Consider the following 15,122-nt stretch of genomic DNA (forward strand, 5'->3'; position numbering starts at 1 on the left):
AAATGTTAGATTAATGTCGAATGTTAGATGAATTAGATAGAAAAGTTAAATATGTAGTAATGTCAATTGAATATATAGTTAGATATATTAATGTCAAATGTTACATGAATTTATATTTGGCTAGATATAGGTGTTTAATGTTTCACCTATATGAACATAGGAAATGACATCTAACGACGAAAAAGATTTTATTATGTGCGAACACTGTGAAGACCAGCGCGGCTTGTGCGACCAAAATTTCCTTGTTGATGGTAGGCGCTTCAGCATCAAGCTGGATGAGACATTCGAAGTTGATACAGTAAGTCACTTTGTCAATTATTATTTGAATGCAAAACTTATGCTTCATTTGCTTCAACTTATAATTTTAAATTTTCACTATTCTATTAGCGCATCCCCTGCCATGCAAGAATTTTTGTCTTGGATAAGATAGGTTTTAGTGCTATAGATGATATGGAGGTAAAGAGAGTTTACTTGAAGACGGAGCATGGGTATACTTTCAACGTCAAATTATATAATGGAGACACATACACCCATTTTGAATGCAAAACTTGGCAGGCACTATGCAAGGCTTATGCATTTGAGCCTGATATGGTTATCACCTTTGATATTCGTTCGGAAAATGATACTAAAGGTAATATAGACATCTGGGTCGATGTGCAAACGCCTCTAGTTCTACCATTTGGTGAGTTTTTCTCAACCATGCATGCATATGTTTATGTCTTTGATACAGTTTATTCAAAAATAGTTGACAACTAATTTGTATTGTCAGCTTATTTCGGTTCAAGCAAACATGTCCGGCGCTTGGTAGACAGGACCTACTACTGCCCCGGGGCTCAACTAAACTGCGAGGAAATAAGTCATTATGTTTCATGGCTTGAGGATCTTAATACTGTCAAAACAAATTTTTTTTCCTAAACTTAAAAATGTTAGTACTCAAAACGTGCGACCAATGGTGATCGTATTGAACTACGGTCACATCTATAATCAAAAGATAGTAAGATTTTAAATATTTGTCCTTAATTGGTGCATCTTTTGCATACATTATTTTTGAAGCTAAACTTTCATTGCTTAGTATATTAATTACTATACGATGTTGTTCAACAGGGACTTCCGATAACAGTTGTGCCTCAGTGGATCAAGACAAAAGGTCGCATGTCAATGGTTAGCTTACGACCAAGATTTCCTACATTGCACATGAGTGCATTCAGGATTTCTGAAAGCGAAGAATGCTTAATAGTGAAAGATTGGAGCAAAATTGTTAACGATCGCAGAGAAGTACTAGGGGGCAATAAGGAGAAGCGCAACCCTGTTGGGGAACGTAGTAATTTCAAAAAAATTCCTACGCACACGCAAGATCATGGTGATGCATAGCAACGAGAGGGGAGAGTGTTGTCTACGTACCAACGCAGACCGACTGCGGAAGCGATCACACAACGTAGAGGAAGTAGTCGTACGTCTTCTTCCCGATCCGACCGATCCAAGCACCGTTACTCCGGCACCTCCGAGTTCTTAGCACACGTTCAGCTCGATGACGATCCTCGGGCTCCGATCTAGCAAAGCATCGAGGAAGAGTTCCGTCAGCACGACGGCGTGGTGACGATCTTGATGTACTACCGACGTAGGGCTTCGCCTAAGCACTACAACGATATGATCGAGGTGGAATTTGGTGGCAGGGGACACCGCACACGGCTAAGGAACGATCTCAAGGATCAACTTGTGTGTCTTGGGGTGTCCCCTGCCCCCGTATATAAAGGATGGAGGGGGGGAGGCTGGCCGGCCAAAGGAGGGAGGCGCAGGAGGAGTCCTACTCCTACCGGGAGTAGGACTCCCCCCTCCAATCCTAGCCCAATTAGGATTTCCAAGTGGGAAAGGGAGAGAGGGGGGCCGGCCACCTTCTCCTAGTCCTAATAGGACTAGAGAGAGGGGGGAGGCGCGCAGCCCTATGTGGGCAGCCCTTTCACCTTTCCACTAAGGCCCATGTTGGCCCATTTGGCTCCCGGGGGGTTCCGGTAACCCTCCCGGTAATCCGGTAAAATCCCGATTTCACCCGGAACACTTCCGATGTCCAAACATAGGCTTCCAATATATCAATCTTTTTGTCTCGACCATTTCGAGACTCCTCATCATGTCCGTGATCACATCCGGGACTCCGAACTACCTTCGGTACATCAAAATGCATAAACTCATAATAACTGTCATCGTAACGTTAAGCGTGCGGACCCTACGGTTCGAGAACAATGTAGACATGACCGAGACACGTCTCCGGTCAATAACCAATAGCGGGACCTGGATGCCCATATTGGCTCCTACATATTCTACGAAGATCTTTATCGGTCAGACCGCATAACAACATACGTTGTTCCCTTTGTCATCGGTATGTTACTTGCCCGAGATTCGATCGTCGGTATCCAATACCTAGTTCAATCTCGTTACTGGCAAGTCTCTTTACTCGTTCCGTAATACATCATCTCATAACTAACATCTTAGTTATTATGCTTGCAAGGCTTATGTGATGTGTATTACCGAGAGGGCCCAGAGATACCTCTCCGACAATCGGAGTGACAAACCCTAATCTCGAAATACGCCAACCCAACATCCACCATTGGAGACACCTGTAGTACTCCTTTATAATCACCCAGTTACGTTGTGACGTTTGGTAGTACCCAAAGTGTTCCTCCGGTGAACGGGAGTTGCATAATCTCATAGTTATAGGAACATGTATAAGTCATGAAGAAAGCAATAGCAACATACTAAACGATCGGGTGCTAAGCTAATGGAATGGGTCATGTCAATCAGATCATTCAACTAATGATGTGACCTCGTTAATCAAATAACAACTCTTTGTTCATGGTTAGGAAACATAATCATCTTTGATTAACGAGCTAGTCAAGTAGAGGCATACTAGTGACACTCTGTTTGTCTATGTTTCACACATGTATTATGTTTCCGGTTAATACAATTCTAGCATGAATAATAAACATTTATCATGATATAAGGAAATAAATAATAACTTTATTATTGCCTCTAGGGCATATTTCCTTCAAACCCAAGATTAGGAGACAGATTCATCTGCATGCTCCAGTATGATGAATCAGGAGAGATGTTCTATGCTATTCTACCTGAGAGGGAGCAGCAGGATCAGTAGCTACTAGTTCATGCTCTTAATTAGTACTTGTCTCATATCCGTGTCCTGAACTTCGATGTTGGTGATGATTATGTTGAACTTGATGATATCTTTGCTTCTGTTATAAAGTGAATGTTTCCTCTTTAAGCTAGTCAGCGTTGATGATGATTAGATAGCTAGCGGTAATGACTATGATGATTAAATAGTGGTAATTAGACGACTACGATGATTTTTAGCTAGCTAGAGTTCATTTATTTATTAATATGCGATGATGATGATGACGACGACGACGACTACAACTCATTATAACGTAAAACAATCCTAAATTAAATTGATAACACAAATTTAATTGAAAAATACAAAATAAAACAAAAACCCACAACCATTTAGTACCGGTTGGTGTTACCAACCGGTACTAAAGGGCTCCCGGCCCCCGGAGCTGGCTCGTACCACGTGGTTCCTCTTTAGCACTGGTTCGTGCTGAACCGGTACTAGGGGGGGGGGGGGCTTTAGTGCCGCAACTTTAGTGCCGGTTTCTGAACCGGCACTAAAGGGCCTTACAAACCGGTGCTATTGCCCGGTTCTGCACCAGTGTGCGACCTTGATCTCGCGTTCTTGTTGGAATTTGCCTCACCTGATTTATGCTGGCTGGGCACGATCGAGAAGATACCAAAAAAAAAAAAGATACCAGTGCCTGCAGTTTCATCAGGACTTTGTTAAACATTACCCAGCTATTCTCAGTCAGTCAAGGATGCACAAGACCACAGTACTTGTGTCTGCGAAGAACTTTAGACGTGATGGATCCCGTATTCGCAAGGAACCAGTCAAATGATTATGCGGTGTGTGTGAGAAAGTCACAAGAGAATCTCCATGGTAAGCGAATTGAGCATATACGTACGTACTCTGGTTGGAGCCTAGCTTCTGGCTTTGAAGAATGCCGGGACATGGTTAACTTGGAAACTTTCCTACCTTGCACTTGACCGTGGCAATGCATGATTAGTTTGTGACAGGGATGGGGCGTGAGTGGGTTGTTGGATGTTTACTCCTGAATGTTGACTTAGCCAACTAGCATTCAAATTTCATGCCGGCACGGCTTAGCGAGTCATTGACGATTTCTGAGAGCCCAAAACCGCTCACCCTTGTGACCATCTTGTTCCTCATCCCCAGCGACCCCGCCATCTTCCGGGCGATCTCATCCTCTCCACCAGCGGTGCAGTTTCATCAGGTGCGACCTTGACCTTGTGTTCTTGTTTCTACTCTTCTGCAGAGCTGTCCTGAACATCTGGATCTGCACCTTTTTCTCTTTGTTTTTTGGATCCTTTTTGTATTTCAAAGCAGTGAAGAAGTCAAAAGCTCATCTTTACAATACCCACATCAGCTTCTTGCTGGCTTATCATTAAGCCCGGAACTAATTAACTGCTGCTGTTGCTTCTTAATTTCAGCTTTGTACCTACCTACTCGAGCAGTCGAGGACCATGCATCATGCGACTCTCTTCCTCTTCATACTTGTAGCTGCAGCGCCCTTTCTCTCCGCGGTGAAGACCTTGAACTATCCAAATACAACAACCAAACTCTCGACAGTGTGGATCAACAACGCAACTGACGGTGCACTCGACATGCGCCCCATTCTCATCAGTTCACAACAAGATCCCTCGCGCCGTGGAAGCGCCTTTGCCGCAGGATTCTTATGTGTCTCCACCCCTACATGCAACATGTCCCTTTTTGGCGTCTTCATTGTCACTAATGAATATGGCTCATGGACCAGCAGCACCTATCCTGCGGCGGCGGTTTGGTCGGCCAACCGAGCTCGCCCTGTCGGGATGAATGCCACCCTTGAGCTTACCTCCAACGGAAACTTGGTCCTCATGGATGCTGATGGTAGCCACATCTGGTCAAGCAACAGCTCGGGCCGGTCTGTAACCGGCATGGTTATCAATGAGTTCGGCAATCTGGCGTTAGTTGATCAGAGTAGTGCAACAGTGTGGCAGTCATTTGATCATCCTACCGACACATTGGTCCATGGGCAGTCACTTGTGGAAGGTATGAAGCTCACAGCAAGTACCTCTGTAAGAAATACGACCGAGAATCGGCTCTATATCACCGTACTCCCACATGGACTATATGCTTATGTTGAAGCTACACCACCACAACTCTATTTTTCATTCTATTACTCGGTGGCCGATCACAGGAGACAAAATGATTTAACGAGGGTTACATTCATGAACAGAAGCCTCACAATCTTTGTGCGATCAGATAGGTACGGTGGTATCTCATTGCCAGCAACCAAATCCAACCAATACATGAGACTAGAGTCAGATGGACACTTGAGGTTGTACGACTGGACTAATGGATCAATTTTGTATGAAGTAATGCAGATAAATGATTGTGATTACCCAACAGTTTGTGGGGAGTACGGCATATGTATCGAGAGCCAATGTGTTTGCCCATATGAGAACTCTTTCTTCAAGCCGGTGGACGAACGACAACCCAATCTTGGTTGCACACCATTAACTCCAATCTCTTGTCAAGAAAAACAATGGCATCGGCTATTGACCCTTTCCTCCATTTATTACTTTGATAAGAACTACACAGTAGTGAATGCCAAAAGCCTCTCTCAGTGTAAGAAAGCCTGCTTGAAGAACTGCTCTTGCAGGGCCGTTATCTTCAGTTATTACCACAACGATTCATATGGAGAATGTATGTGGGTGACAAAGGTCTTCTCGTTGCAATCAATGCAGCCTGGTGATGATGATGTCTACAGCTCCACTGCTTACCTCAAGGTGCAGATTGATGAAAACAAAAATAATGTGATGTTAGGTGCTACACTTGGAGGTATTAGTGCTCTTCTACTGCTTGCCATTGTTGTCGGTTTTTATCTAAAGAGGAGGAAAAAATATGAAGAGAAAGATGATTTTGATTTTGATCAATTACCTGGCATGCCGACGAGGTTTTCATTTGAAAAGATGATCGAATGCACCGAAGGGTTCATTAAGAAGCTCGGAGAAGGTGGGTTTGGGATGGTTTTTGAAGGGAAACTGGGTGAAGATACAGTTGCGGTGTGCTAGGCAAGGAAAGAAAGAATTTTTGGCTGAGGTCGAGACTATTGGCAGGATTGAACACATCAATCTAGTCAGGCTAATTGGCTTTTGCGCAGAGAAGTCTGAGAGGCTTCTGGTATATGAATATATGTCAAGAGGATCACCTTGATAGGTGGATCTATTATCGCCATAACAACGCCCCTCTTGATTGGTGCACTCGGTGTAGGATCATTCTTGATATCGCTAAGGGCCTATGTTATCTTCATGAGGAGTGTAGGCAAAAAATTGCTCATTTGGATATCAAACCACAAAATATTCTCTTGGATGACAGCTTTAATGCCAAAGTTGCTGATTTTGGACTATGCAAGCTAATAGATAGGGATCAGAGCAAAGTAGTGACTATGATGAGAGGAACACCAGGATATTTGGCACCTGAATGGTTAACATCGAGGATCACTGAAAAAGTTGATGTCTACAGCTTTGGAGTTGTTATCATGGAAATAGTAAGTGGAAGGAAAAATATTGACACCTCTGAACCTGAGGAGAATGTTCAACTCATAAAATTGCTACGAGAAAAGGCTACAAACAATCAAATGATTGATCTGGTTGACAAGCACAGTGATGATATGGTCTCACACCAGGATGAAGTTATTAAAATGATGAAGCTTGCAATATGGTGCCTGCAACATGACAGCATTCGAAGGCCTTCGATGTCAGTCGTGGTCAAAGCATTGGAAGGTGCGATTATCATAGCAACTTTTGATGCCAATTCAATAATGCATGTTCAAGATAATCCATCAACATATTCAGTTACATCTCAGACAACAATGCTATCTGGCCCAAGGTGAAATAGGTGGCTAACAGGCAGAAAAAGTAAGGCATTCGGTTTGGCTTTTGTATCCTATCATATTTGTAATTTGGAAGTATGTTTGAAATGGCACCAAGAATTTTCCAACCAACTATATATATGCTTGATTGTTCAATGAAATTGTACCGCATGGTCTTTACCTTTATATAGCTGAAAACGAGCTAATTGTACGTGAACCATTTGGAACTCTCTACATTACGACACTTGTTTACTGAATGTAGTGCGTCCCTTACAGGCATGAGGATAAATAGACACTCCCTTGACTTGAACAATGTATAAATCACAATAAATCATAGATGTAATCAAGCAGTTGAGGCCATGGTTTTAAATAGCACGCTATAGCACACTATGGTGTTTAGAAGAGGTCCTGCGCTAAGTGACTTTGATCCAAACATATGAACAAACATTTTAAATATCGCGCTATAGCATCACTATAACATGATATAGCGTTTAGAAGAGGTCCGCCACAAGAGGCATAGACCGCTATTTGAAACTATGGTTGAGGCATCGCTTGACAATGACTGAATTTGTAATGGAAGACCGAAGGGCCAATTGGATTTTGGATTTCGGCTCTAACAAAGAAAATTACAAAATGGTCCCTTATGGGGGTTCAAGTGCTTCAGATGTAACTAATTGATCCCAGATCGTCACATATGCTGACTTTTATGAAAATTGTTGGCTTGTTAAAACACTTAAAATACATGGCTAGATTGAACAGATGCCAAGGAACGCTCACATCACATAACAAACAGCACATTTGATTCTCCTCATCGATCGAAATCAAACAATAGTCTAACATTTGACCCATAGTTCCAAATAGTGGGCATGCCTCTTAGCGGCGGACCACTTCTACATGCTATATAATGTTATTTCCACCTATGCCGACCGTATTTCTCAAAAAAAAAAACCTATGCCGACGGTTTAGTTCGACTTGCCGATGGCGCCCTCAGCTGCCGTCTCGCCTTTCTTTGCCGAAGGTGAATCTATACCAGCGACTACGGCCGTCAGCATAGAGGATAATTCCGATAGTGATGCTACAACACACTATTTAAAATGTTTGTTCATGTGTTTGTATGAGACCTCTTGTAAACACTATAGTGTCCTCACTGTGGCAGAGCTATTGGGTGCTATTGACTTGAATTACAAGATGTTTTTTTTTGTATATATGCAAAGATACAAAGTTTTTATCGATATGCTGCAGAAAACTGCAAATACATTGAAATACTTTTGCTATACCGTGTGAAGACGGCAGGATCCATCGCAGCACGTGCTCTGGAGTTTTCACGGTTGGAGTCTTCTTATATCGCGTATTATAATTCAACATGATGATGCATAATCTTCTTTTATGACAGAAATTGTATAAAAAGTGCTGCAATACTTCAGTTTACACGAAACAATTCACTGATACAGTACAAGTGCTGCAGATCAAACGGCCTTTTTGCAGGTTTCAGCTTCAGGGGTGAGAGTGAGAAGAAAGTATATATGTCATAGATGGATATATCCAGACATTGATCAACACGTTAGGAGCTATGGAATACGACAAGCTCGCCTCGGAGCGAGGCATGGACAACTTGGCTAGCTACTCATTCGGTGATCAACTTACTGCAACATATCCATTACACCCCACCCATGTCGCCTTTGAAAACGGCTACTTTTTAGATTTCTGAGGTTTGAAGATGTTGCCCTTGTAGTATTTCAGTTCGGCGATGCTCTCTTTGATATCGTCCATCGCCCTGTGGCTTTTTCCTTTCCTAGGAGTTTGCTTCCTTTCTGCGAATGATGGTGACAAAGAAACACACGGTTAGATCCCGGCCAGTAGTTTACACCCAGAAAGGCCTCAGAGTTAAACTCATCCTACTCGAGAATGTAAACATATGTTAGCACAAGGCTAATGAGTCAACAATGACTACAACACTACTACAATAGCTTGCTCCAAAGCCAGTGGGTACCATAGAATATATGCGATTTTTTTTTTGTTCCATATTTCCGTACAAACTCTCAATGTACAACATACTGGTGCTTGAATATAGCAGGAACATCAAGAATACAAGGCTTTGCTTAACTGCTGAAATTGTGTATATTGCTTATCCACGGCAATCGTTTAATTATTTTACTCTTCATCAAAAGAATCAGAAATTACTCATATCATTTCAAACAGATGTAGCAGTTGAGGGACCACGATTGAAACAAGTGCAAATAGCAAATAAATCAATAGGATAGACAGGAATAAATTGACAACAAGCAAGCATAATAATAATAAAAATCAGCCTTCTACAAATTTAGTTTACCTTTAGGGTACCACCGTGTGCACAAAGCCATGATACTGCTCACATCAACAATCACGTGAGAGAAGATGGCTGCAAGCCGTGGCATATACTTCTGCTTAGGAAAAAAGTAGCAAATGTATTATTAATCATCCACCAAAAGCTAAAGGAATACATCGTCTTTACACTAGAAAAAAAGATGTCCTCGCGAAGGAAAAATTAACACATTGTATATGTAACAAGGAATAAACAAATTATTTGGCACGACAATAAATGCGGGAGACATGGATATCAATGTAGCAAACTATTATCGAGCACTGTCCCAAATAAGGCAGTTTGATGTAATACCATATAGTTATCAAGTATATGTGTTTCTATTGACTTAATGAGCTGATCTATAACAAGCCGAATAAATAATACAAGAAAATCAACTAAATTTATTTTCTGGATTGAATTAGACCATTATCCAAGCAATTTTGAACGAGCATTTTTCACCCTAGAGGGCAAGGAACACAGTGCCCTCCCCGCATTTGGAAAAACCAAACCGAATTACTTGGATTTTCAAATTTTGAAATGAGAATATTGACCAAACAATCCTGAGATTGCTGACTTTTTTTACTTTACTCAAACGAAAAGCAAAAGCTTGAATTAAAAAAAAGGATGGAAATTTAGTTGACAAGAAATATAAGTCAGTATCGACAGGTGTTCTTTTTACTGAAACTGTTAATCCTGCTGGAGGATAAAAAAAATGTAACAGTGACCAGTCTTGCGTTCATGGAAAACAAATGTCTTTCCTTAAACCTAGCTATACGACTATTCTTATCTGTGTGACAGTATATCAATCCTAATTACAGCATGTCAATCCTAAAAGACATTCTTTACTGACCTTCAGAAATAGTAAATCTACGTAAACTGAATTCCCAGCTATTGATGGAGTGTCTGAACCTACATGCTTCATGAGGAAGTCTAACACCTGCAAATAGGCCAATAGAAACTTCTATTAGAAACCTTTGGCTATTTTATTTTTTGTAGCAAGGCATCAATATGTACTGTTTTACAGTGCATAAATGATTAAAAACTGTATGACATATCATTCTTAGATGTGCAAGGAACTGCTGTAGCAAGTGGTAAAGCAGAAGCCTTATTCAGAGAAACTTAAGAGCTTGAGATGTGAGAACTACAATAACATTCACAGATATACTGATATAGATCATGCTGTAACATGCAAACTTGCAAAACTTGGTGTAGCTTGAATAGTGACTAGTATGCTATTCAAACCATACCAATCTGTTTGTTACTTTTCCTTTGCACAGGATGTATTTGGTCATATTTTTGCAAGAAATCTTGCAAGCATACATTTTGGAGTGGAAAAATGCATTTTGGATATAGGTGAATCGCCACCTATGTGGAGATAAGAGTTTTTGCAACATATGCATTTTTTTTTTGCTAAATGGGGAGGTTTGGGATTGCAGCATTTGTATGTTAGATATATGTATGTGACATCTCACAAGTAACAACTGCAGTGTTACAAAATTGAAAGGTACAACAAGTTCACAATTTTGGGGCATCCACTGGTAATTTCCTAAACAAAAATTAGAATGGCAATTGGCAATTCAAGATTTTACAGAAAAATATTTAAAATCAAGAAAGAAAACAATCTATAATGATCAACTCAAATCATGTCAGAACTGTCGGAGTTTTTTTTATATATTGATAAATAAGAAAGAAAACAATCTATAATGATCAACTCAAATCATGTCAGAACTGTCGGTTCTCATGATAATGCCATGGTGTAAGAAGGCAAGTATGTAATGAGTTAAAAGAGCACATGAAAATGAAGTTATGCAAACTGTAGAATTTTTGAATAGCAAATAGCACTCCAAGAGAGTTCTAAAGTAGCAAGAGGTTCAAGTGCAACAGATAGATAAATGAATAAGATTAAGGAATCAGTTGTGGATACTGTAACTTCATTACCATGTTTGCAATCAAATATTCAGAAAAATGTGATGATAACCATAAAAATCAGACAACATACTTGTTTCTCCGCGTCACCCTCAGAAATCTCACTCTGCAGTACCCTCTCTGTCAATCCTAAATAAGTTCAGGTCATCAGATTTATATTCAGACAACAACACCCAATAAGAAATGTTATTTGGAAAATAAAGATTATTTACCACTAGATGCATGATGGGTTTTACACCATTCATTCATATTATCTAAGCAAGCTTTGCTCTGACTTATAACCAAGTTAGGACCCTGCAAAATGACAACGATGTTGAACTTCCCGATGAGATGATGACAGACAAGTTATTCTACACTGAGATGAAGCACTATTTGAGCTTATTGACATGATAAGTAGAAAACTAGTGTACTGATTTTGACATTAAATATTTGTGCTATTACAGATATTATATTGCACATGGATCATCAGCACTCCATTTGCCATTAAATACTTCTTATATTCAGGTCTGAGCAAAGGGTGGGTTTGGACTTGTATTGTGGAACAGAGGGAGTACTGTCTAGATTGGCCAGATAAGATTTTTTTTTCTTCCAAACTGCAGTTTATGTAACGCAGCTGCGAGGAACAGAATTAGTAAAAAAATTAATCTACAGAAAACCAGAGTAATTCAGGGTGTTCTCGAATATTCCTGTAAGCAGCACTAGTTACACGAACACCATGATATTGTACACGATCTATGTAGAACGAACTAAAGGTATATGATTTCAACAGCCACCTCTATTTGTTTTGTAAGTTTACCATCTGTTATAATGCAAGCTATCTCCAATATCCGATCTTTCGAAATATCCAAACCTACACAATCCAGTATGAGTGTGCCAGTTAGTCATAATTTTATGCATAAGATAAAGGTAACAAAAAAAGGAATAAATTCCAAAACTAAATTTGATTTGCCTATCAATTGAAAAAATCTTTCGAAGTTATAAATTGAATAAATTCACAGCAGTAGCAACTATCATCAGATCAGAGATCAAGGTATTTAGCAATCATCATCAAACTTCCAGGATAAGAAATACCCTTCGATGTTTCAGACCAACGCAACAAGCTGTTCGGGGCATTGGAGATAAATAATCCGTGGTTTTTTACTTTGTTCAGTTGAATCCCAGATTATAGTTTGGTTAACTAAAGTCATGTATCAGTAATTCGAAATATGTTTGTTTCACCATGAGCCAGCTAGTTCGACCATTGACTACAAATTAAACCAGATGTCACTCCATTTTTAGCCACTAGAATTAAATAGAGAACCCTTCCCAAAATAAAAGAATGAGAAGCTAAGAACTAGCTATGCTAGCCAATGGATTGCATCTGAGTAAAGATAATCTACCAGAAGACACTGATATATTTCAGAAGGCCTCCAGAACTACTCTATGACTTCATACCCTTACATTTTCAGTATTACGATTCGAACTTAACTTCCTACTGGTCTACTGGCTACCACACATTTCCCCTCATTAGCAGGTTACAAATAATTGGATCTGTGATTTGTAAGTGGTCATGTCACAAATTTACATCATCAGCACTCTGAACTATTATTTCATAGGTGCAAATTTTTAATAGTCACAAACATACAAAAGTCTGAGCAGAAAATTAATTATTCTGAGGCAGAATAAAACAACAAAAATTGTTACGAATAAACAAGTAAATGAAAGTACAACATCAAAAATAAATTCTCCGATGTATTAATAACATAAAACAAGTTGTGGTAACTGAATAATTTACCAGTCATTTCCAGGTCTATCCACACTAAAGGCATCCTGTAACCACCAGATGATGATGCAAGAGTTCCTCCATTATTGCTTACAACAGTTGTGTCATTTTGCACACCTTTATCTGCATAATAAATACAGTTTGCAACCCCATTAGTGACTATGGTGAGTAGTCACATAAATATTATAGAATATTAACATGTATATCCCTGTCTCCATCAAAGGGTTTGTCAGGTAGCCATATGCACCCTGAAGACAAAATATAAAGAAAGGGGAAAACCACATTCGACAGACTGAAAATGTGATCAGTATGCTGGTGAATGTTAAGCTTCATGCACTAGCCAACGCAACCAAAAGTCCAAACTGATGGAAAGGGCTAGGCAATTCACATATACACTTCAACAGCTTCAGCAAAAATGTCACACTACAATCTTGTTAAAACTATTTTCAGAGAACTGTAGGGGAGGCCCCAACAACGAACGGAGGCAAAATTGATACATTGCACTGAACAGTGGCAGTATGACATGTTGCGGCAATGGCAACTCTCACCGAGTCCCCGGTCATGACGGTAGTTACCTAATTTGTTCCAATTTAGTTTCAGAGCCAACTGCTGCTCCGGCCTCAATGAGCAGCAGGCAGCAGCTGGGCTTTTAATCATGCTATGCTTTACCCATGACAACGGCATACCCAGGTACCATCCAAAATGAGCCACCATACAAAATGTGACATGACGGCCCAAGCAAGCATGGATAAATTATAAAACAAAAATACAATACATCTCATCTCATCTTTTCAGAATAACCACTTCAGGAAATTAAACAGTGAATGGCCATAAAACAGAACGTCAATTGAGCCCAGGGAGGTATTATCACATCATAAGGCAGTTATGTTCTTGGAAATAGTAGGTAAGCATTAATCTGTTTAATACGGGTAAAAACAGGCCCAGTGAACCAAGGTAAACTACAAAGGAAGTAGCTGCTTCAACTGAAAATTGCAGGGATAATAATGAGTTACGCAATCGATTCTCCATGCAAAAATACAGGGGAACAGTAATCCATCTAGTGTAATCTAATATTTTGGAAGCTACATCCCAGAAGAAATGGGGTACCAACCAGGTTTGCAGGCAGCAGTTTCTTCTATACTGGTAGAAGATGTTTGTGTTACTTCTCTATCTCTATCATTCCCTCCATCATCTTCGCCATCAAGATTAAGAAGCGAGAACATGTTCTCAGGCTTACTCATTTTTCCAATTTCCTTCTGTCTAGTATAATCCAAGCACCTATTCCTGTATCAGCCAAGCACCCAACTCCTCGATTAAAAATGAGCCTCTGTATAGCAAATAAATATACGGGGACGGTAACATAATAATATTCACTGTAATCCAACCAAGCAGAGCTAGTGTGCACCGAACGAAAAGGTTAACAGGATCGATGAAAGAGAAAGCTGATCATCTGCACCATTAGTTTTAACCCAAGCCAGAGAGAACCGACCTCGATGTCTGTTTACCCTATCCCCCAAATTGAAGGAACGAACCTTGTGCGCGGGCGCCGATGGAGGTCCGCCGGAGAACGAGGGCGAAGGTGGCGCGGCTGGGGCAGGAGGAGATACCGGTGGAGGCTGCCCGGAGGGGGTGCGGACGAGCCGCCGGCTGCTGCGGCTGGGGCACGGGGAAACGCGCGCCGGCCGGAGGGGACGCCGGGGGAGGGGGAGGAGGACCGGGGCGTCGGGCTCGGGCAGAGGAGCGCGAGGGCTACCCGGGCCGCGCCTGCGAAGCCGAGGCGGCGGCGGCGGCGGCGGCGGCGGCGGGGGAGAGGATCCGAGGAGGGGATGGGACTTGGAGCGAGAGGGGTCGGCCGAGCGAAACTTTTTCTTTTCTTTCTTTCTAGAAAAAAAGATAACATATTTTTTGGTACTTCTTTTTTACACGTTTTTAGTAAAACCAACCTTCACACGTTTTCAAGTCCTTGAATTTAAATTCCAATCCGATAATAATAAATCAAATGACGCATGTAGGATCAAAATCCTCTAAAAATTCCATAAAGTCCCCTTTTTTAACCCAGTGCAGTCAAAATCGCTCACATACATGAGCATACACTCACCCTTAT

General features: G+C 40.8%; 1 protein-coding gene and 1 pseudogene across 1 annotated transcript; one reads left to right on the forward strand and one right to left on the reverse strand.

Moving 5' to 3' along the window:
- The first annotated feature begins 4,583 nt into the window (after positions 1 to 4,583).
- LOC123131395 (G-type lectin S-receptor-like serine/threonine-protein kinase SD2-5) lies at positions 4,584 to 7,010 on the forward strand (annotated as a pseudogene).
- A 1,346-nt stretch (positions 7,011 to 8,356) lies between these two features.
- Positions 8,357 to 14,883, reverse strand: LOC123129071 (oligoribonuclease). Its single transcript, XM_044549218.1, has 9 exons — positions 14,551 to 14,883; positions 14,130 to 14,302; positions 13,031 to 13,141; positions 12,030 to 12,106; positions 11,469 to 11,550; positions 11,330 to 11,385; positions 10,181 to 10,267; positions 9,319 to 9,409; positions 8,357 to 8,800 (listed from the first exon to the last, which is right to left on the reverse strand). Exons 2-9 carry the CDS (start codon positions 14,257 to 14,259, stop codon positions 8,679 to 8,681), a joined length of 756 nt encoding a protein of 251 aa, XP_044405153.1. The 5' UTR covers positions 14,260 to 14,302; positions 14,551 to 14,883; the 3' UTR covers positions 8,357 to 8,678.
- Between the last annotated feature and the right edge of the window lie 239 nt (positions 14,884 to 15,122).

This window comes from Triticum aestivum, chromosome 6A (assembly GCF_018294505.1).
Source record: "Triticum aestivum cultivar Chinese Spring chromosome 6A, IWGSC CS RefSeq v2.1, whole genome shotgun sequence".
Taxonomy (NCBI): domain Eukaryota; kingdom Viridiplantae; phylum Streptophyta; class Magnoliopsida; order Poales; family Poaceae; genus Triticum; species Triticum aestivum.